We start from the raw sequence: 24,078 nt of genomic DNA, 5'->3' as shown, positions 1-24,078 counted from the left end.
AGCGAGACTCAGCAACCTAGAGAGACCCTGCTTCAAAACAAAACATAAAAAAAGGCTGGGGGTATAACTCGGAGGCAGAAGGCCCCTGGGTTCGATCCCCAGCACCACAAAGCTAATTAATTAATCAATTAACTAAATCTGGAATCCGCCCACTTCTCTCATCTTCCTGGGTGTTACTCAAGTCTTGACCATTGCGACTCAAAGTGCGGTCTAGGGTAGGCATCAGCAAACTTCTGTGAGGGTCCAAATTGTAAAACTCTCTGGGCCAACAGTCCCCATCTCAGTTGCTCAACGTTGCTGTTACGGCACGAAAACCTACTGCAGATAACGTGAAGACAAAGGGATGTGACCGTGTTCCAATAAAACTTTATTTACAAACATGTGCGGCGGGCCAGATTTGCCCACGGGTTTCCAGACCCGCAGGGTCAGCACTTACTAGAAAGGCGGACCCCATCTAGAGCTCCTGTGGGGAGTCTCTTTGGGACGGGATCGTAGGTGGCTCCCATGCACACTGGGGTTTGAGAGGCTCCGTGTTGTGGGGTCACCGCTCTGCCTCCTCTGAGCTGCTCCGCGAGCTTAGCCTGTCACTGATCTGTAGACTTCAGCGAACTTTCATTCTCCCCGGATTATTCTCCTCCGAGAAGCAGCCAGAGCGACCTTCTTAAAATGCAAATGAGACCCTGTCACTGGCCAACTGAAAACCATTCAGCGGCCTCTTAATTAGGGCTGCCAGACTCAACCAAAACAAAAGACGCCTCGTTATAAGTGAATTTCAAATAATGCATAAAGTTTTAGTATAAGTATATCCCATTTAGTATAAGTATATCCCATATGATGCTTGATCCCTGCTTCTATTATAAAATCTAGTGGTCGTTCATGTGAGATTCGGATGTAAACAGTGCTGTGTGTTTTTACCGGGCAGCTCTTCTCCCAGGGCTCTGCGGATCTGATCCAAATTCCTTGCGCAGCCTGTACGGCCCGCGTGAGGCGCCCTGCCTCCCCAGCACAGGCTGGCCCCTCCTCGCATCACCAAACGTGCACTGGCTGAGCACTTTCCTGACGAAACCCTGGTCAATCTGCGGCTTCTCCCTGGCACCTATTTTCCTCCTGTTCTTCAGATCTCAGCCTACATGTCTCCCTTCCTCTGCTGGAAGACTTCTCTTACTCATTCTAAAATCCTTTTCCTCTCTAGCCTCTCCCAAGTCTTGGCTAATCTCTATATGAACACCCCACTTCCATTAGAAGACCCCTTTCTGCGCATCTGTGGTGTGCGCTTTGGGTTTGTTCTTTTGCTCTTTTTTTCTCTTTATGTGGCACTGGGGATTGAACCCAGGAGCGTCCTGCTCTGAGTTACACCCCAGCCCTTTTGTTTTGTTTAATTTTTTTTTCTTTTTTCTTCTTTTTTTGGTGGTCCTGGGGTTCCTGGAAACCCTTCTACCTCCAGGTTACACTCTCAGACACCTTTTTTTTAATATTTTTATTTGGAAACAGGGTCTCTTAAGCCAGCGCAGCTGGTTTTGAACCTGCGCAATCCTCCTGTCTCCGCCTCCCAAGCGCGGGGATTACAAGCTTGGGCCACCACGCCCAGCTGTTTTGTTTTGTTTTGTTTTGTTTAAACAGGTTCTCACTAGGTTCCTGAGGCTGTTCTCGAACCTGAGATCCTCCTGTCAACCTCCCAAGTACTGGGATTACAGGCGTGTGCCACCACACCCAGCACTGGGTCTATTTTTTATTTTCCTAACTCCTCACCAGAAAGTCCATGTGATGTGGGCAGGGACCATGCCCGGCCACTCACATCCTTTCTCCAGAATGAGGCACGGAGCCTGATCCAGGACACGGTGGAATCGCCATTTGGCCAATCGTGAGTGCACAGTCCTCTTGCTTAGAACAACAAAGCAGCTTTCAGCTCGTTTCAGGAAAGAGGACGGGCAGCAGGAAATAGCAAGTTTGAGCTACACTGGCAAGTTTGCATTTGGCAAGGGATGGGATCCAGTTAGTACTTAAAGAGGATCCCTCTGGCTCGCGGAGGAACCTCCAGAGGGCTGTGAAGCTTAAGTGGAGTAGAAATCAAGCCGGCGGACACGTGGGCCAGCTGATCGAGTCTGGCGTTGGAGGAGAAAAGTGCTGAGTGAGAGGGTCACATTCTCTTTTTAAGGGCCCGAGGGCTTCGGTGTTGCAAGAGATTCAAGGAGAAATGAAGGCGCCAGGGCCGCAGCTGAGGGCTTCACCTGGCAACTCCACTCCCAGAAACAGGCGCTCTGAACATCTGGAGCGGCCTTTGGCTTAAACAGATAAAGGCGCTCCTGTGGCCCGCCCCGTTCACTCATTCTTCAGCCTTCCCATGAAAGGCTGTCCGTTAAGAGTCTGAGAAAGCCAGGCATGGTGGTGCACGCCTGTAAATCCAGTTCTTAGGAGGCTGAGACAAGGGGATCTCAGGTTCCAGGCCAGCTTCAGTAATTAAGACGTTCAGCAACTTAGCAAGACCAAGCTAGGCTTGGTGGGGCATGCCTATAATCCCAGTTCTTGGGAGGCTGAGGCAGAAAGGTTGCAGGTTCGAGGCTAGCCTCATCTACTTAGGCTCTCAGCAAGCTAGTGAGACCATTTCAAACAAAAAGTAAAAAGGGCTAGGAGTGTACTTGGAGGTAGAATGCTCCTGGGTTTAATTCCCAGTACCAAAAAAATAAAATAAGTCTGGGGGATAGTTTGGAGGTAGGATGCCTCCGAGTTCAACCCTCTGAGTTTAATCCCCAGTAATAAAAAGAGAAAGAAAAAGGGAAGTGGGGCCCTGTGGTGCATTCCTGTCATCTCAGTACTTGGAAGGCTGAGACAGGAGGTTCACCAGTTTTAACCCAGCCCCAGCAGCTTAACAAGACCGTTGGCAACTTAGTGAAAACCCTGTTTCAAAATAAAAAAAATGAAATAAGGCTAGGAGTGGAGCTTGGGTTACATGTTCCTGCATTCAACCCCCAGTATAAAAAAAAAAAAAAAAGATATTGAGAAAATTTTCAAAAGAAATTTCAGAGGCCTTTCAGAATCTTTCCATCGTGCAGAATATATACCAGCTGGAGAAAAAAAAACGATAAAGGAAAAGGCACTCAACTGTTTGTGGGTCCTGTTTTCATATTTGTTAAAGAACGTTGGTGCCTGCAGTAAACGTCTGCATTGGATGGGGAGCTGCAGATCATCGTCAAACTTCTCCCTTCCCAAATTCTCATCATACAGTTCGTCAATCGGTCCACGGACTTGCAGCGAACATACATGCATCAATGTGTCAGGAAGGAACACACAACATCTCCCATTAAAGGCTCAGCACCCAGAGAAGAGCTTCTGGGGTCTCTCCATCACAGGTCTCTTGCTTTGGGACTAAAGAAACCCCAAAATTCCTTGGGGCTAGACTAACCTTAGGGAAGGGTGACGTTTCACTTGGGATCAGATCTAGGAATGACACAGTAGGGCTGGGGAGCCAGGCGTGGTGGCAGCTCTCGTAATTCCCATACTTGGAAGGCTGAGACAGGAGGATCTCAAGTTAGAGGGCAGCCTCAGCAAGTCGGCAAAAGTAGCAGTACTCCCTCGCCCCAATACAGAATGATGGGGATCACGGGTTCATGCAGCCAACTTCAGCAATTTAGTGACACCCTGTTTCAGAAGAAAATGGGCCGAGGGGTGCAGCTCAAGAGTAGAATGGGCTGGAACAGGGGAAAGGCAGGAAGTAGGAGAGGCGGACCAGAGAGGACCAGCCTGGCTGACTGAAATTAGTCAGAAACAAGGAAAGAGGAAGACAACTGAAAAGCTGCCCTGGGCTGGTTTGTAGGATGCACTGAGGCTCTTTAATAGAACTCACAGGTGCAGGGCCGCGGGGCGCTTGCGCAGAGGGGACGTCACGGGGAGGAATCCATTGGGAGGGAGAGCTGCCCTTAAGAGGGGAAGGGTAGAAAAGCTTGGTGAATTCACTGTTGGTACTAGAAATGGAACCCAGGGACCCTTTCCCGCCAAGTACATCCCCGCCCTTTTTTATTTTGAAACAGGGTCTCATTAAATCGCTCAGAGTCTTAAGTTGTTGAAACTGGCCTCAAAAACCTTCATCCGACGAGGCTGATGCTCGTTCGGTCTCTGCCTCCCAAGTGCTGGGATTACAGGCCTGTGCCACCATGCCCAGCGAAAGGGGTTTTTAAAAGGAACTTTGTTTATGAAAGAACTTTCTGGAACCGGAAAGCAGCTCACCTGCATAATGTCACCATGCCGTGAGTTAGGAGGGTCGGGCCCATCACTGCCCTGTGAGCCTTCTGGAACCGTGGAAAGATGTGGAAGGTAAGTATTTAGGTAAAGAAGAGTCTAGACACACGCTCGCGTGGATTCTCTCTCTCTCTCTCTCTCTCTCTCTCTCTCTCTCTCTCTCTCTCTCTCTCTCTCTCTCTCTCTCATTCCCTCCCTCCCTCTCTCTCATTTCTCTCTTTTTACTTTCAAAAAAGGCTGGCTGAGTCATGGTTCTAAGTAGGTCATTGCTGTAGTAAAGAGAGCCCCCAAAGATTAAGTGAACCGGCCTCTTCGGCTCCCAGCGTTAAAAGCATTTTATTTGGTGTGTTTTAAGCTGTCTGCACAACGTGCTCTCTGGCTGATTTTTTTTTTCAAAGTTGATTTAATCCTGACACTTCATAAAATGTGTGTATCCATTAAAGCAAGACGATTTTATTCGTGTTCAGGAAAAATCTCTGAAGGAGTGGAATAAAACCGAGTGCAGGGAAACAAACCCAAACCTGGCGGGGAGCAAACGCACGAGTGCAGGCTGGGTGCAGGTTCCCAGCCCGTCCAGCCCCAAAATGAGTTTTAATCGAAAGCCAGAATGGAGCATCATTCAAACGTGCCAAGATGTCCCCGGCTCCGTTGACGGAGTCTTCCTTTCTACCGCATCTGGTGAGGCTGAGAACAATCTCAGAAACGCCCACAGAGTTCATGCTGGCAATTTTGTGAATTATCGCAGAAAATGCCGAGCTGAGCTACATACATTCCTTCCCCAAGGAGTGTAGTCACCCTCTGCCCGTGCTCAGTGTCTGTCTTCCCTCTGGGTAGGGTAATCAGAGCTGCACGACTAGATGGCCTCAGCTCAGCACGGTGCACTAATCATTTTGTGGGGTTATATTGTGTGTGGGGCGGGGTTGTTTATGGTGCTGGAGCTACACCCTCAGCCCCCTTTTTTTTTTCTTTTCTTTTTTTTTTTTTTTGCGGGTCTGGGGATGGAACCCAGGGGTATTCGACCTCTGAGCTACACCCCCTGCCCTATTTTTTATTCTTTATTTTGAAACCGGGTCTCGCTGTGTGCATAGGGCCTCACTAAGTAGCTGAGGCTGTTCCTGAACTGCAGTCCTCTGGTCTCCCGAATGCTGGGATGACAAGCGTGCACCACCACACCCGGCTCCTATTTTATTTTCCATTCTGTAACAGGGTCTCACTGAGTTGCTGGGAGCCTCACTCCACTGTTGAGACTAAAACCAGGAGTGATGGCAGCACGCTTGTAACCCCAGCATTTGAGAGGCTGAGACAGGAGGACTGAAGGTGGAGAACAATCTCAGCTACTACTTAGTGAGGCCCTTCGCAACTCGGGGAGACCCTGTTTCAAAATAAAGAATAAAAAATAGGGCTGGGGGTGTAGGTTGGAGGTAGAATGCCCCTGGGTTTCATCCCCAGATCCCCCCCAAAAAAATAGAGCTGAGGGTATAGGTTGGAGGTAGAATGCTCCTGTGTGCCATCCCCAGTACCAAAAAAATAAAAAATAAAATAATTGCTGAAACTGGCCTCAAACCTACGATCCTGCTATCTCAGCCTCCCAAGTACTGGGATTACCCAGTATGCACCACCACACTCAGCTTTATTTTCTGTTTTTAAACATAAATAGTAGAAAAAAAGTTTCCTAAGAAACTTACTCATGCCAGGCATGGTGGTATGGTGGTGCAAGCCTGTAAGTCTTGTACTTAGGAGGCTGAGACAAGAGGATCGCAGGTTCATGGCCAGCCTCTGGTTTCAAAAAAAAAAAAAAAAAAATAGCTGGGCGGGCTGGCTCACGCTTGTAATCCCAGCATTTGGGAGGCTGAGACAGGAGGATCACGGTTCATGGACAGCCTCAACTACTTAGTAAGGCCTTCCACAACTGAGTAAGACCCTGTTTCAAAATAAAGAATAAAAATTAGGTCTGGGGGTGTAGCTCAGAAGTAGAATGTCCCTGGGTTCAATACCCAGTACTGCAAAATAATAATAATTAGTAATAATAATAATAATAATAATAATAATTTTTAGCCTGGCATGGTGATGCCCACTTGTAATCCCAGCATTCAGGAGGCTGAGACTGGAGGATTGCAGTTTGCAGACACCTCAGTTACTTAGTAAGGCCCTTTGCAACTCAGTGAGACCCGGTTTCAAAATAAAGAAAGAAAAAATAGGGCAGGGGGTATACCTTGGAGGTAGAATGCCCCTAGGTTCCATCCCCAGACCTACAAAATAATAATATTTACTATTATTATTTTCTTAAAGGCTGGTGTAGTAGTAGCTCAGAAATAGAATGCCCCTGGGTCCAATCTCCAGTACTAAAAAAGAAAAAGAGAATCATTTAGGTTTGTGATCATTCTTCCCTTTTCTTCTCCTTCCTTTCTTGCTTGCTTTTTCATTGGGAAACTCAGTGTGATTAGCTTTGATGAGAATCACACAATTGCAGAGAAAGAACATACGCTAGAAAGTCCTCATCGAACTCTTGCCTGCAGCGCCGGCTGCAGTTTCCTGGCTTTCTGGGAGGAAATGAGCTAGGTGTGTGGAGATGACGGAGACAGTGGCTGGCCAATGGCTCAGGTTTGGTGATGGAGTTATCAGATTGGAAGTGTTTCCAAGGCTAAGCGTGTTTGGAAAAAAATTTCCAAAGTTGCCCACTCCAAAACAGGGGGCGGGGTGCTTAGAGGATTGCCTAGTGCAAAATTAAAAGCAGTCGAGATTAGTTACAGCTTCACAGCTTGGCTAAGGAGGAATGGCAGATCATTAAGGAAACATGTAGGCAATATACCAAGGAATAGAAAGAACTAGAGAAAGTGAAGGAAATCAAGCCAAAATGGTAAATTCATTCTACAGGCATTTCACTTTTTTTATGGAGATATACATACATATATATATCCATATATATGTGTGTATATATACATATATATACACACATATATGGGAAAATATTTTGGATTCATGCTCTGGGGTACTTTTTTATATTGGCGTGTTGTAATCACACATCTTGTTGGAGTTCAAGGTGACAGAGGCGTATGAGCACACAGCACCTATTGAGCCCACTCCATTTCCCACCTGAAACATTGAAAATGGAGCCAGGAAGTCGTGAACGAGGTAAAATAGCAGCCAGGTTATCAGAAGCTGCTGCTTTATTCGGACCCGGCACCCTCAGGGAGTCAGCAGGCCGTGGGGGGAAGGGACCAACGAGCCACGCGTTTGAAGAGCCTTGCATAGTCCCAGTCGACCGGCTGAGTCATGTGCGCAGCGGAAGCGCCGATGTTTTATAGGCATGCCGATTCTCTCGTGACACCTGTCGTCTCACGACCTCTGGAGTATGTCTCACGATGTTTGGAGTCTCAAAGCACCTGGATTCTCGCAATATCTTCTTCTGGCTTCCAGGGTTCTCCCTCCTGTCCCCACTGAGGGGTCATGTTGGGGGGAGGGAAGGGGGGGACCCTACCTATCATACCCCGATACCTCCTCAACTTCCCCCACTCAAGTGGTTGATTTTGATAAGTTTGTATATGTCCACCATGTCCATTGAGGTGTCCCCTCTTCGAGTCTTCCTCCCCTCTCCTGTCTCCCTCAGTTAGGTCCCCTCCTTCACTTCCACTAAGGTGCCTCCTCCCTTGTCTGGAGTCCCTCCTGGGTCCCAATTTCTCTCTAATTTCCACACATGAAGGAGAACATTTGATCTTTCACTTTTTATGTAATCTTACTTAGCATAATGTTCTCCGGTTCCATTTATTTTCCTACAGAGGACATAATTTTGTTCTTTCTGGCTGAGTAGAATTCCATTGTGTACATATCTCATAGCTTTATAATCCATTCACCTGTTGATGGACATCTTGACTGGTTCCATAGTTTGGCTGTGGTGAACTGTGTGGCTATGAACATAAATACACATGCACTGGTTTGGTAGTTTGGTTTCCTTTCTTTTGGGTAGATACCCAGAAGTGGTATTGCTGGTTCATATGGTAAATTTATTCTCATTCTTCCGAGAACCCTCCACACTGTTTTCCAAAGTGGTTGCACTAATTTGCAATCCCACCAAAAATGTATCAGAGTCCCTATTTCTCCACATCCTCACCAGCATTTGTTGTTGTTTGTGTTTTATTGGTTGTCATTCTAATTGGAATTAGGTGAAATCTCAAAGTAGATTTTTTAATTCACATCTCTCTGTTAATGCTGTTGAGCATTTTTTCATACATTTATTGTCTATTTGTATTTCTTCTTTTATAAAGTGTCTGTTTAGTTCATTTGTCCATTTTGACTGGTTATTCATTTTTTGGTGGTAAGTTTCTTGAGTTCTCTGTATATTCTTTTTTTTTTTTTTTTTTTTTTTGTGGAAACCCTTCTACCTCTGGGCTACACGCCCAGACCTATTTTTTCTTTTTTTTTTTTTTTTTAATTTGGAAACAGGGTCTCTTAAGCCAGCGCGGCTGGCTTCGAACCTGTGGGATCCTCCTGTCTCCGCCTCCCAAGCGCGGGGATTACAAGAGTGCGCCACCACGCCTGGCGAGTTCTCTGTATATTCTAAATATTAGTACTCATCAGAGGAGTAGCTGTCGGCTCTCTCCTAAGGTTCTTAACAGTTTTCTTTGCCACAGAGAAGCTTTTCAGTTAACTGTATAATCTAATTATTTTTCACTTCAATTTCTTATGCTTTTAGGGTCTTATTGAGGAAATTTTTACCATTCCTATATGTTGGAGTGTTGGTCCTATACCCTCTTCAAGTTATTGCAAAGTCTCTGGTCTACTTCCTAGGTCTTGGATTTTTGTTTGTTTGTTTGTTTGTTTGTTTGTTTGTTTTGGTACTGCAGATGTAACTCAGGGGCATTCTATACCCCCAGCCCTATTTTTTATTCTCTGTTTTGAAACAGGGTCTCACTGAGTTGCAAAGGGCCTCACTATGTAGCTGAGGCTGGCTGTGAACCACGATCCTCCTGTCTCAGCCTCCCGAATGCTGGGATTACAAGAGTGCACCGATACACCTGGCCTTGTATTCTTTTTTAATTGACTCTTCTGCAGGGTGAAAAAGTGGAGTTTATTTCCATTTTTCTGCATATGGCTACCCAGTTTTTCCAGAACCATTTGTTGAACGGGTGTGTTTCCAGCGTATGCTTTTCGTACCTTTGTAAAAAGTCAATTGGCTGTAAGTGTGGATTTGAATCTTCTATTCTGCTCTTGGTCTCTCTGACTCTGTCTCTCTGTTTTTGTGCCAGTATCATGCATTTTTATTACTGTGACTCTATAATACATTTTGAAGCCAGGTAATATTATGCTTCTTGCATGATTCTTATTGCTGAGAACTATTTTGGCTATTTTGGGTCTTTTGTTATTCCATATGACAGGAGGATCACGCAGGTTCGAAGCCAGCCACACGCGCTGGCTTAGGAGACCCTGTTTCCAAATAAAAATGTAAAAATAGGTCTGGGAGTGTAGCCCGGAGGTAGAAGGGCTTCCAGGAACCCCAGTACCACCAAAAAAAAAAAAAAAAAAGGACTGCGGTGGCCAGGCATGGTGGTGCACACTTGTAATCCCAGCATTCAGGAGGCGGAGACTGGAGGGTTGTGGTTCACGGACAGCTTCAGCTACTTAACGAGGCTCTTTGCAACTCAGTGAGACCCTGTTTCAAAAATAAAAGACTAAAAAATAGGGCTGGTGGTGTAGCTCAGAGATAGAATAACCCTGGGTTCCACCCTGGTACCACACACACAAAAGGACTGGGGTGTAACTCACAGGTAGAATACTCCTAGGTTCTGTTTTCACTACCGCAAAAGAATAGCAACCTAAAAATTATAAAATTATTTACATTTAAAAATCAATAAATTATTTATCTTTAAAAAAAAGCTATGCAAAACTCACTAGTAAACATCCCGGGCTGAGGGTCGAGCTCAGTGGTAGAGCATTTGCATGCATGCATGAGGCCCTGGGTTTGATCCACGACACTGAAAACATATATATGTATAATTTGTATAATGTTTAGGGATGAATATAGATTCCATATATTAAGAACAACAATCTAAAGCCGGGCGTGGTGGTGCTCACTTGCAATCCCAGCATTTGGGAGGCTGAGCCCAGATGATCGTGGTTCATGGACAGCATCAGCTACTTAGTGAGGCCCTCTGCAACTCAGTGAGACCCAGTTTCAAAATAAAGAATAAAAAATTGGGCAGGGGGTGTAGCTCAGAGGTCGAATGCCCCTGGGTTCCACCCCCAGACCCGCAAAACAACAACAACAACAACAGCAATCTAACAACCAGGAAAAAAACAGCTAGAAGAATGCAAAGAGATAGCCTATTGGGAACAAAATCGGGTGTGAGAAAAGATGAAGTGGGGTGTGTCCTTTTTATTTAAAACCTTTTGGCCACCGGGCGTGCTGACACACGCTTGTAATCCCAGCGCTTGGGAAGTTGAGACAGGAGGATTGTGTAGGGTCGAAGCCAGCCTCAGCTACTTAGTGAGGCTCTCAGCAATTTAGTGAGACCCTGTTTCCAAATAAAATATAAAATAGACTAATTGGATCATGTGTCCTTGGATATCCTTACAAGTCTTGTATTCCACTGTGATGTTTGACTCAATGCACCAATAAAAATATATTTAAATATATATATAAAATAGGGCTGGGAGTATAGCCCAGAGGTAGAAAGCCTCTGGGTCCACGCCCAGTAACACAAAAAATATATATACTAATTAATTAATTAATTAATTAATTTAAAAAACCTTTGGCCTTTAGTTAGCTGGTTTGTTCTTTTTTTAATACTGGGATGGAACCCAGGGCTTTGTGCATGTTAGGCAAGTGTTCTACCATTGAGCTACATCCCCAGCCCTTTTTTATTATTTTATTTTGAGACAGGGTCTTTCTATATTGCCCAGACTGGCCTTGAACTTGTGATCCTCCTGCTTCAGCCTCTCAAGTTGCTAGGATTGCAGGCGCACACTACCAACCCTGGCAAAACCTTTCCATCTAAAATGTGTTTGAGTAATTCTGACAGTCTATCTCAGGATCAGTACACCTCCAAGTCCCACACCCCACCCACCCCTCTCCAAGAGTTGTAGCTTTAGCTGCGCATGGTGGCCCAGTGCTTGGGGTGAGAGGACCACAGGGTTGTGGCCAGCCTCAGTGAGGCCCTCTGCAACTTAATGAGACCCTGTTTCAAAATAAAGAATTTAAAAAAAAAAAAAAAAAAAAAAACCAGAGCTGGGGCTGTAGCTCAGAGGTAAAATGCAAATGCCCCTGGGTTCAATCCCCAGTACTGGGAAAAAAAAAAGTTGTAGCTCCTCTTTTCCTAGATGGTCCTTCTGGTGTGTGAAATGCATAAGAAAGAAAAGCAGATACGATTATTTTTGGTGCAGTCTACTTAGACCAGAATGTAAGCTAACATATTTTAGAAAGTTTTTTTATTTATAAGGTTGAAACAAAAAGAGATTATAACCAGGACATGAACCTGAGCATCCTCCCAGTATCCTGGTTGGCTGACGGGCCGAGATAGTTACCACCAATGAAAACTGCGCGTGCCGACTCACTGCTGTGACTGATGGCTGACAGCACAGCAAGCTATGTTCAGAATGCCGAGGAGAAGCCTTCCTTGGTGTGATGTGGAATGTCAGAGGGAATATGATGGTGTGACCTGCTTCAAATGGACCATATGGCCTTGTGTCTTAATGAGAAGATCAAGATTTTGTTTTCTTTTCTCTTTTTTTCTTTCTTTTTTTTTTTTTTTTTTTTTTTTGCGGGTCTGGGGATGAAACCCAAAGGCATTTGACCTCCGAGCTACACCTCCTGCCCGATTTTTAATTCTTTATTCTGAAACAGGGTCTCACTGAGTTGCAGAGGGCCTCATTAAGTAGCCGAGGCTGTCCGCGAACCGCAATCCTCTGGTCTCAGCCTCCCGAATGCTGGGGTTACAACTGTGCACCACCACGTCCGGTTTAAGATTTTGTTTTCTTGATACTGGGAGTTGAACCCAGGGCATCCTGCCTATGAGCCCTACTTTACTTTTTGTTGTGAAATAGGGTCTTGCTAGGTCATTGAGGCTCTCACTAAATTTCTGAGGCTGGTCCCAAACTTTTGCTCCTTCCGTCTCAGCCTCCCTAGTACTGGAATTATAGATGTGTGCCTCCACTCCCAGAAAAATTAAGATCTTTAACAGATTTAATTAATAAAAATACTATACCTGAGAGTAAAGCACTTTCAGAAAGGTGTTTCTGTGGTAGGATGTGTCTGACATATGGTACAGATTTAGCAGAGCTGTTGGATAGATGGGTGGTTAACATTTTTATTAATTCTCCTTTGCAAAAGTAATTTAATCTCTTTTGAATCAGAATAAGTAAGATATGAACCAGGCGCGATGGCCCACACTTTTTATCTTAATACTTGGAAGGCTGAGACAGGAGGATCGCAGGTTCACAACCAGCCTCAGCAACTTGGTGAGACCCTCTGCAATTAGCAAGACCCTGTTTCAAAATTTAAAAAAAATAGGGCTAAGGATGTATGTTATAATGTCCCAGGGTTCAATCCCTACTGTCACACACATAAAAAAAAGTAAGATGTGTACTGTAAGATTTGATTCAACTTTCAAAAAGTTATGTTAATCAGAGAAATGAAAGGTCATTTAAAGAAGCAAAACCCCATCGCACGGAGAAAGTATTCTTAGCTCTTAGCTCCTCGGAATGGCATATTAACACTAGCCTATTTGAATTTCATGGAAGAGTGTTGACATTTTACTACTAATCCAATTGACTGGTTGATTTTGACTCATTAATAAGTGTAATTGGTTATTATTCCTCCATTCAACAAAGAATTTTTGAGCATCTACAAACAGGTATTACCAATGGTAAACAGACAAACATGACCCCCACCACGTGAAGTTTAGAGTCCTGGGGGAAGGCATATCAAGTCAGAAGTTAAAGAGAGACCTAATCAGCGTTCTTGGGGAGACGCAGAGCAATGCTCATGACCCCGGCACTCAACATTTATACCAGGCCCTCACCTCGCACTCCCTAGCCGCCCTTTCCCTTGAGTCTGAAAATTCGAGAGTAAATACTAAGCCCCCAGGAACTGGAGTGGCCACACGGGAATACGGCTGTCACCGCTGAATACATGGTACATCTTAAGAACGCCATCTCTATTAGCGACGCGGTATATCTTGGCTTTTTTCCTGGACTCTTCGTAAGCTTCGCATCCCAAAGACATGCCGAGAGGAGGGGGGCGAGCCAGAGTCAGTGGCATGGGATGGCTTTATAGACAGCTCTGCAGACAGGTAATAGGGTCTCAGATAAGCTTGCTCCCAACCTGAATAGAGATAGCAAAATTGCAACACCAGGTAATTCTGAAGGGGCTATAAATATGCACCTGGAATACCCAGATTCTCTCCAGCCATCTGGATTACGGGGACGGGCACGAGGAGCGCAGGCCAGCAAACCGCTTGCTTCCAACTCCAAGCAAAGTGCGTCTTTATCCTGTGAGCCGGGTGTTCATCGTATCCTAAAATATGGGCTTCGTTTATTTCAAATGTCCTCGTTGTTGAGGTAAGCTGGCTTTTCCTTTTCCCTCCTTGAAAGCTGAAAGAGTCTAATGGTGAGTTTTTAAACGCAGAGCTTGTTATCAAATTGGCCAAGGACTTACTGAGTCCCCACCAAGCGCACCGTTCTCCAGATTTATCACATAAATAACCCAGCTCTAATCACTGACTTCAAATAATTTAGAATCAAAGCTTTGCGATAATAATCATATGGTATTTATCCTGCTTTATATCCAATTTCTTGCATGACTAAACTGGGTGTTTTACCTATTAGTGAATCAGGCAGTTGCAGAGAAGAGTAAACTGGACCCCTGAATCAAATCTTTTTTTTTTTTTTTTTTTTGGTGGTACTGGGGTTCCTGGAAGCCCATCTACGTCCGGGCTACACTCCCAGACCTATTTTTTTTCTTTATATTTTGAAACAGGGTCTCGTAAGCCAGCGCGGCTGGCTTCGAACCGGCGCGATCCTCCTGTCTCCGCCTCCCAAGCGCGGGGATTACAAGCGTGCGCCGCCACGCCCGGCTCTGAATCAAATCTATTGAACGGTAAAACTGAAGTTAGAACGCTCTTAACCCCTAATTCAGTATTCTTGCCAATGATTTAATGATTGTAATTAATTCTCAATGATTTTTTGCATCAAGATCATAAGTATAGCCAGATGTGGTGGCGCACGCTTGTAATCCCAGTACTTGGGAGGCTGAGACAGGAGGATTGCAGGTTTGCAGCCAGCAACTTAGTGAGGCTCTCTGCAATGTAGTGAGACCCTGCTTCAAAATAAAATAATAAAATAGGGCTGGAGGTGAATGCCAGAAGTAAGATGCCCCTGGGTTCCATCCCCAACACCATACACACATCCTAAGTATTCTCAGTTAGCTTGGCGTGATGACGCATGCCTGTAATCTAAGTACTTGAGAGGCTGAGACAGTAGGGTCACAGGTTCAAGACCAGCCTCAGCAATTTAGCATGCATCTCAGCAACCTAGTGAGATCCTATATCAAAACAAAAATAGAGCCGGGCGTGGTGGCGCACGCTTGTAATCCCAGCATTCGGGAGGCTGAGACCAGAGGATCATGGTTCGCGGACAGCCTCAGCTACTTAGTGAGGCCCTCTGCAACTCAGTTAGACCCTGTTTCAAACTAAAGAATAAAAAATAGGGCAGGGGGTGTAGCTCGGAGGTCGAATGCCCCTGGGTTCCAGCCCCAGACCCACAAAAAAAAAAAAAAAGAAAGAAAAGAAAAGTCTGGGAGTATAACTCAGAGGTAAAATGCCCTGGATTCAGTCACACACACACACACACACACACACACACACACACACACACACACCATAAACATCATTTTAAAAATCAAAAAGGGAAAGCTATATTTTTTTAATTGTTTTCCTAAAAGAAAGAAAAAGAAGAAAAGGGGGGAGGGAAAGAGAAGGAAGGAGGGAGGGAAGGAGGAAGAAAAGAGGGAGGGTTCATTCTGTGGCAACAACAGACTAATGCAGAAATGGCCGCTCTGTGCAGACGCAGTTCTGTCTCAGGAGCTGGCAAAATCCCAAGGAGCCGGTCTCGGGCCTTTGTTTTACAATGGTCCCCATGTGCCTTCGTTACAAGTGATGTAGGCCCTCCAGCCAAACTGCCCAGGCCTGGCTAAATTCAGAGCCGTCGTGCAGATAATCAGCCCCTGACAGCTGATTTCGGTCCCAAGGACAATACACTGCGCGGCCCATTCTGCCCTCATTGTGCAGCAGCAGCTCATCGGCGGGGATGAGCCCGGGCTCGCTGCAGACGTGGACCCTCAGAGCTCGCGGCCCTCACCAGCTGCTGCCCACACAAGTCTCACTGCCCCGCCAGCCAGAGAATCCCCCAGTGAGCGGGGAGGACAAGGGCGAGGTGTTTATGCATTCAGCATATTCAGATGTACACACCATGCCCATGAAAATTCATGGCTGTCCTATTGTGTTACATAACCTCGGGGCCAAATTTCGTCCTTGAATGTGCACACTGGAATCCAGATATACTCAGCCAGGAGGAGCCCCACATGCTCTCCGAAGCCCGCATGTAGCCGTTCGACACGGCTCAGGGATACAGCAGGAAATACTCATCAGTATATTCCCCTAATTCCAGCTTCCAGAAAGAAATACCTAAGAAAACGTACAACTCGGCCTCCTACTTTGCCTCCAATTAGTACTTTTTTGTGCAAATTGGCATTAGTATTTCTGACGCACTGTTGATAAGGAATAGCCCTGTGTATGAAAACACTATTGTGTGGTACACATACGTGCTCTTGTTGGACTCGTCTGTCCTTTGGCGTAGGATGTCGTCAGCACTGGGAGGACCATGAGGGCGCTGCTCAGCAGCAGAGAGAAGTGCAAGCCCAACATGGTCAAGGTAGCCAGGTAAGCAGGATGCTTAGAGTGCAGGGATTTCCATTCTTCCAAACAAGCCCAAGAGGGAGGCACTTTTCAAAGAGAAGAGTCTATTCCAAACTGCTGACCCTTTAACATGGGGTGTTAGGATTTGACCACACTGACAAACCATCTGACTGCTAGCCTGATAGAGAAAGGGGGAAGGAGGCGCTTTGCTGTGTTTTTGAGCCTCTCTTGACTTCTCTCCATAAGCCATTCCCAGGAGCAGCTGGATAAGCCCCGTGCCACCGCCCCGCTCCCTTCCTCTTACCCAGAGCCACTGAGGTGGTGCAGGCCAGGCCAGTGGGGCAGGAACTGGAAGAGGGCTGTACCCAGGCTGCTCGGGCTCAGGGGAAAGATGCATGCTTCGATGATGTTAAATTCTAGTTGCAATTCACACTTTACTAGAATCGCTAAAGCAATTTTTTTCCCCCTAAATAGCAGTTTGTTGGTGAAGAGAACACCCAGAAGGGATGGCTTTAGACCTGACTGTAAGTTTTTGTTTTGGTTTGGTTTGGGGGCTTTTGTTTGTTTAGGCTTTTGCTTTCTTTTCTTTCCTTCTTTTTTTTGGTACTAGTGTTTTGATTTGTGCTTAAGAATTATTGATTTCTTATTTGCCAGCAATCTGTGTGAAGTGGAATCTCTGCAGACTAATAGTCCCACAAATCCCCAGTCTCCTCCACCTTACAAAGGAAGCCAGAACCTTTTGAAGATCTTAATTTATATCTTTCACAGGAACTCCATTCAGTGCGTTAGATATTTTTATTTGGGGGGTTTTATTCAGCCTCTTATCTTCAAAGAACTCATCTGAACAGGGCGCGGTGGTGGACACCTGCAACCCCAGTACTTGAGAAGCTGAGACAGGAGTATCACAGGTTCAACACCAGACTCGGCAACTTAATGAGACTCAGTAACCTAGCAAGACCTGTTTCAAATAAAAAAATTTAAAAAGGTGTTAAAGCCAGGCAAGGTGGTACAGTCCTGTAATCCCAGTACTTGGGAGGCAGAGACAGGAAGATGGCTGGTTCTAGGCCAGTCTGAGTAACTTAGCAAGACTGTGTTTCAAAATAAAAAAGGGCTGAAGGTATAGCTCAGAGATAGAACACCCCTGGATTCAACCCCCATACCAAAAAAAAAAAAAAATGGGGGCTGGGGCTGTAGCTCAGAGGTCCTTGGGTTCAATCCCCAGTACCATAAAACAAGCAAAACAAAACAAAAACACCCCCGCTGACCAGTTTTGTGATCAAGGGAGCTTTGACTGGCTGGGCTGGTCCGGATGCAGGATGCCATCTGCTCACACCAGTCTCTGTGAAGGTTTATAGGAGCTGTTACCAGACAATGCACAATGGTGACCTTTACCAAGTCAGAATTTTAGTGCACAGGAGAGATCTCCCCACCAGCTCCAAACAGAAACTGAGCCGAGCAGGTATGCCGAGATGTCATCTGACCCACACCTGGGAGGTGTGTTCTAGAGGGTTCCCTCCTCCCCGAACAGGACTAGCTGTCATGCCAGGAAGGACAAAGGAGCAGCCAGATTATTTATTGTTCTAACACTTGAAGTGATTTTCTTTTTCACTTGCATAAGGCAGAATTCAGCTCAGTTTTTATAACTTACATTTGCTCTAAAGCCCCCGGGACGATTTGGCCACAATTCTCATCGGCAAGCTGAACAAACACTGGACACGAGGCACGGTATGGATGGGTCATGTGCCGGTGACTTTTTACTCCAAAAACAAGTCTCATTCCTCTGCTCGATGTCCTGACTCCAGACCACGTCGGTTCTGGACAGATAGCCCCAGTGATGCGTTTCTACTGGTTACTGTACACTGGATGTCACAGAGGTTACTAAACAGAAATTTTGTAAGAAAATCGTACAAGATAGTAACTATCTAGATAAGATTTTAACCCAAGTAGAAAAACATTCACTTCAAACATATCCAACTAATTACAAATTTCTTGTGTCCCTTATAACAACAACATACATTAAGAAATAGTAGCTAAGCCGGGCGTGGTGGCGCACGCCTGTAATTCCCGCGCTTGGGAGGCTGAATGAGACAGGAGGATCGCGCAGGTTCGAAGCCAGCCTCAGCTACTTAGTGAGGCTCTCAGCAACTTAGTGAGACCCTGTTTCCAAATAAAGCATAAAATAGGTCTGGGAGTATAGCCCAGAGGTGGAAAGCCTCTGGTTTCCATCCCCAGTACCACCAAAAAAAGAAAAGAAATAGTAGGTAGCACTGGTGAGAGGCGCTGTATGTGCCGGGCACTGTCCTGGGAGCCGCACATCCCCGCCACAGTTATCTAAAGGTAACTGGTCTTGTTGTACCCATTGAACAGATGAAGAAAGAGAAGACAGTGAGATTAAGTAGCTTGCCAAGGTCATAGCCTCTAAGTGGAGGGCTGGTGTTGAACCCAAGCAGCCTGTGTCCAGTAAGGGGGATTGCAAATTGAAAATACAATTGTAGGTGCTATACTCCTTTACAATCGAGGGATGGGGCCCTTTGATTCCTGACTGTCCTGTGATCCATCCATTGTCCTTCCTAGAATAAAAGGAGGGCTCTAATTTTCCTACTCTGAGCAAGCAAGCACAAAAGTACTCGTACTGTATATTTTCGCTGTTACAGGGATCATGTTACTCAGTAGAGTTATTATTCGTGCTACAATCGGGATTTCCTAGGTCTGACTCCTATTCTTTCAGCCAGCTTAGACTCTGATTCTTCTTTCTCTCTGGATTTCTGAAGCTTTGCTTTTTCCCCCCTTCCTTATCATTGGTTCTTCTTTGCTCAAGGTAACTTCCAACATCGTTTACATCTTTTCTTCTGCTCTTGTTTCTTCTCTTACATTATGTTTTTCAAGAAACTGCAGTTTGAAGGACTCCACCAGGTTCCCTGATAGGTTTCGTCATAATGCAGTCCCCCAGAAATGTGACGTCTGCTCTAGCACGTTCTGCAAGTAGTGAAGCCGGTTGGTTTTTCCACGTGAGGGCATCTTTGATTATAAATAGATTATAGATAACTCTCCATGCTCTAAGCCCACTCGTAGCACCAAAGCACAGATTCATAAGAGTAAGCAACCACATTTCTCCTCTGTTATACTGTAAAAAAAACAAATTTGTGGGATTTCAAAACACTGGCCAAATTTTGAAAATCTCTGGACCAAGGCACATTTTTTCTGCCTCAAGACCTCTAAAAAAAGAGACCTGTTGTCTGTTTCTTAAGGAGCCTCTCCAATAAAAATCATCTTCCAGCCAGGTCTGGTGGAGCACACCTAGGACATGTTCTTGGGAGCCTGCAACAGGAGAATTGCAGGTTAAAGGACAGCCTCAGCAACGCAGCAAGGGCCCATTTCAAAACAAAAAAAAATTAAAAAGGGCTGGGGGTGTAGCTCAGAGGTAGGCTGCTCCTCGTTTCCATCCCCCGTGCAAAACAAAACCAATCATCTTCCTAGTAATTAAGTCTTCTTTTGCATAATCTAAGTACCTTGCCCGGCATTTAAATCCATGTCCTCTCACATCGCCCTCATTAGAGATAAAGAGCTCATTAGTATCTTCTCTTTGTGGACTCAAAGATCAGCGCTAAAACGATCCTCAGCATTTTCTTCCTGGAACTGAACCCCCATTTCCTTTTCCTTGTCTCCCAGGTTTTGGTGTTTAGCCCTCTAACCAGCCGAGGACGCGGAGGCAGGGGAGCGTTGCTTCCCGGTTGCGGTGGTCTGCACACCCGTTTGTGGTTGCAGTACTGGGATGCCTTCTGTTTGAACTGCCCTTAGGGTTTGGCAACATTTTCTACGATGTCACGTCATTGCATACTGCTAGCTTGGAAAAACAGGGCCACGTGATTAACTCACACGCGCATCCTGTTGTCCTCTGGGGCTCTTGAACCCTTTCTCAACTCTGTACTCTAGGGTCCGGCCATTCTTCATGTGTGTCTCCTTGTTTGCCTGGTATCCCTGAGTAACCGCGCTGGTCTGGGTTCCTGGTGGTCCCTGCCGCTCACTTACCTGTGTCTAAATGAAAAGTCCTGCTAGGCGTGGTGGCTCCTGCTTGTAATTCCAGTACTTGGGAGGCTGAGACAGGAGGATCTGGGTTCGCCGACAACCTCGGCTACTTAGTGTGACCCTGCTTCAAAATAAAGAATAAAAAATTGGACTGGAGGTATAGCTCAGAGGTAGAATGCCCCTGGGTTCCATCCCCAGTACCACACACACACACACACAAAAGTCCTCACAGCTTAAGTGCTAACAACAGTGTATAGTAGCATTAAATACTTTAAATTCTCTCTCTCTCCCTCTCTCTCTCTCTCTCTCTCTCTCTCCCTCCCTCCCTCTCTCTCCTGCCAAGATGTCGGATTTGAGATTCCAGACTTATTTGTGGTGGGATATGCCTTAGATTACAATGAATACTTCAGAGATCTGAATGTAAGTTTTGCACGCAAAGCCCTAATCCCCTTCCCTAACAACTGAACAGTGACGTCAATTTAACAAACCATTGGAATAATAAAAATGATGGCTGCTGTTTATCAGATATCGTTTAGGTCAGGATATATTAGGCACTTTGCTTCCGCAGTTCCAATTATTCCTACCGCTCTGCAAGGTAGGTGCTCAGCTGATGGAAGCAGATGGTGGTTATCTCTATTTGATGCTAAAGAAACAGGGAGCACAAGGCAGAAGTGTAGCTCCACGTCGCTATTTCTCCGTAACAGCCAACATTAGTTAAGCATGCTGGCACACACCTGTAATCCCAGGACTTGGGAGATTAAGACAGGAGGATTACAGGTTCGAGGCCAGCCTTGGCAATTCAATGATACCCTCAGCAACTTAGTGAGACCCTGTTTCAAATAAAAAATAAAATAGGGCTGGGTTCAATTCCCAGTATGGAGGAGGAGGAGGAGGAGGAGGAGGAGGAGGAGGAGGAGGAGGAGGAGGAGGAGGAGGAGGAGAAGGAGAAGGAGAAGAAGAAGAAGAAGAAGAAGAAGAAGAAGAAGAGGAGGAGGAGGAGGAGGAGGAGGAGGAGGAGGAGGAGGGCGCACATTCTATAAACTGGCTCATGTCTACGCCTGAAATCTAACAGGTTCCAGTTATAGTGGTGTTCAGCTCCTGTTACCCCTTTGGGAGAAATGTTCTCAACCCACAGACATGGACCTCCAGTATAAGCCTCTAGTTGTGTGACCCTAATCAACCATAAATGACCTAGAAGGCCAAATCAGTGTTGTACCCAATTACTCTCTCCCTCCTGGAGTTTAGAAACTTACCCAATCAATGTCTCCCCCCCACTCCCCAGAAATTAGAAACTTAAACCAAAAGTCACAGAGACCAAGGGTTCGGGGACACAGGCCGCTATACTAACAGCCCAGAGAGCTTCCGGGAGCACCGAGGCTGGGGTCTCGAGCTCCGGGTTCCCGCCTTCACCGCTCAGCTCTTCCTGGGGTTCCGTGGGCTACCGCAGCATCCTACCAACAACCCTGCCGTTTGTACCTGCATAAGCCTGACTCCAAGTCTGCCGCCTGCAATAAAACATTCCCAACACAATCCCGTTACCCAGCTTGGGTTGACTGAGCGTCCATGCTGCATCTCCCGTCGTTACAACTCCTTTGACCAAAGCACTTGCCATTTTACCCGTAGAAGAATTCTGTCTCCACCAGGGATAAACATGCTGAGCCTTGGCATTTCTGATTTGGGGTACCTGGGGGGCTGGATTCGGAACTGGACACAAAACTGAAGCTCTATTTTCTAAATCTCCATTGAGACTCTTTTACCAAACATCGAATGGCCTCTTCATTTTACACACACAGGGTGTGTTTAACACTGACCCATCGATTTTGTTAAGAAATGGATGAATTTAAATCTATCATTTCAGCCAGGCATGGTGGTGCATGGCCTCTTGATTTTACACACACAGGGTGTGTTTAACACTGACCCATCGATTTTGTTAAGAAATGGATGAATTTAAATCCTCTATCATTTCAGCCAGGCATGGTGGTGCACGCTTGTGTTCCTAGTACGTGGGAGGCTGAGGCAGGAGGAATCTCAGGTTCGAGGCCAGCCTCAGCAACTTAGCAAGACCCTGTTTCAAAGTAAAAAATAAAATGGGCTTAGATTGGAGCTCAGAGATCGAATGCCCTGGGTTCAAACCCCAGGACCAAAATAAATAAACAAACAAAAAGAGCCAGGGTGTAGCTCAGAGGTAGGACAGCCCTAGATTCAATCCCCAGCCTCAAAATAAACAAAATTCTTGTGTGTGTGTGTGTGTGTGTGTGTGTGTGTGTGTGTGTGTAATGGAACCCAGGGGCATTCGATCTCTGAGCTACACCCCCAGCACTATTTTTTTATTCTTTTTTTTTTAACAGTATCTCACTGAATTGCAAAGAACCTCACTAAGTAGCTGAGGCTGCCCACAAACCTCAGTCCTCCTGTCCCAGCCTCCCAAATGTGGGGATTACAAGCGTGTGCCACCACGCCCGGCTTCAAATAAAATTCTTTATCGTTTCAGCACATATGCGTGATCAGTGAACATGGCAAAGAAAAATACCGAGTCTGAAGAAGCCAGTTCCTACCAAGGACTTCCCGAATGGCAGGATTCTTACGCTAAACTCAGGAAGCCAGCACGTGAAGTCCACCTCCCCAGGCGTCCTCAGTTAGCAGGATGTAAAAGAAGAAGGAAAAAAAATGTCTTAGGAGACGGCTTTCTTTTTCTGAGATTATAATACAAAGCGTAACAGAGGTTCATAAGGAAAAGCAAACAGAGGGCGTATTTGACTGGGTCCAAATTAAACAGTGCACCTGGTGACTCAGCGCCCTCTCCGCCTTCACATTCCGGGTGACACCTTCTCCTGTTTCCATTTTCATTCCACTGGTCTGCCATTCCCAGGAAGACAGCCCCCTAGTAACTCAAATATTTTTCACCTCTTTTTTAAGACTACTTTTCCCTAAGATTTCACGTAATCCCTGAGATTACGTACTAGGAACACGGGCAGATTCCCATACTCAAAAAAAAAAAAAAAAGAGGGAAAGGAATATACTTTTCATACAGTTTTCTGTTTGCGCGTCTGACAGGGCATTATTATCTGCTTGGACAAAGCCTTCAGAGCGCGGGCTCCGATGCACCTTACTTGATGTTAGGAAGTGGGCCTCGGCTTGGCAGGCTGGGGCTGCGCTTCCGGGCAGGGTGATGGGGCGGCACCGGAGCCTGATGTACTGACTGTGTTTAACACTCTGAATTTTAATTAGCCGGAGCACAATGGCAGCGCGGCCGGCGCCTAAGCCGCATCCTCTTGTTCCCTCCAGGCCTGAGCAAATGGCCGAACGGAGGGGAGACTGTTTTCTAGGCTCAAAAAACAAGTACACCTGTTCCCTCCTCAGTGCATCGAAGGGCGAGATGATGCTGCCGAGGATGGTCCTAAACACAGACGCAGAGGTCGGATCTTGAAGTGTCCTTAGGGGACTGATCACACAAGCTGAGACGCCGTAGGAGACAGGCACGTTTATGGAAGTTTTAACAAATAACACTTTTTTTTTTCCGTGATCACAGCTATATGGGACATTTTCTAATTTATGGGGCTCTTAATTGAAAATAAACTCAAGTGCCAATTGAGTTGGGGTTTCTTACTCCCTAAAAGGAGTCAGTGCAAAATAAATGACCAAGCAGCCTTTGTTTGGTTTTGAGCTGTGTGGGGTATGTTGTTACTAGGACCTTGCTTCCTCGAAACTAATTAAAAAAAGAAGAAAACTTGTTATGTTTCACAACTGCCGACTGCTTGTCTTCCGCCTTTATATTTTTTATGTACTTTTAGCCATTCAGATGTATATAGGTCAGTAGCCTAAGTGCACTCCCTCATGTACCTAGCCTGTGGATTTATTTTTGTTAACCTGGACTAAATCCAGTATGTGCAGTAACATAAGCAAACCATGACGC

General features: G+C 45.8%; 1 protein-coding gene across 1 annotated transcript in view; it reads left to right on the top strand.

The window, feature by feature from the left end:
- PRTFDC1 (phosphoribosyl transferase domain containing 1) overlaps window positions 1-22,704 on the top strand; it is a gene marked incomplete at both ends in the record, with an annotated part of 33,614 nt that extends 10,910 nt beyond the window's left edge. Inside the window, 4 exon segments of the mRNA XM_080717185.1 lie at window positions 16,081-16,163; window positions 16,617-16,663; window positions 20,509-20,585; window positions 22,657-22,704. Coding sequence (XP_080573311.1) covers window positions 16,081-16,163; window positions 16,617-16,663; window positions 20,509-20,585; window positions 22,657-22,704 — 255 coding nt within the window.
- Between the last annotated feature and the right edge of the window lie 1,374 nt (window positions 22,705-24,078).

The sequence above is a fragment of the Muscardinus avellanarius genome, assembly GCF_963383645.1.
Source record: "Muscardinus avellanarius genome assembly, chromosome: 20".
Classification (NCBI taxonomy): domain Eukaryota; kingdom Metazoa; phylum Chordata; class Mammalia; order Rodentia; family Gliridae; genus Muscardinus; species Muscardinus avellanarius.
Note: the sequence above shows the minus strand (reverse complement) of the source record. Positions and strands in the feature narration are given on the sequence as shown.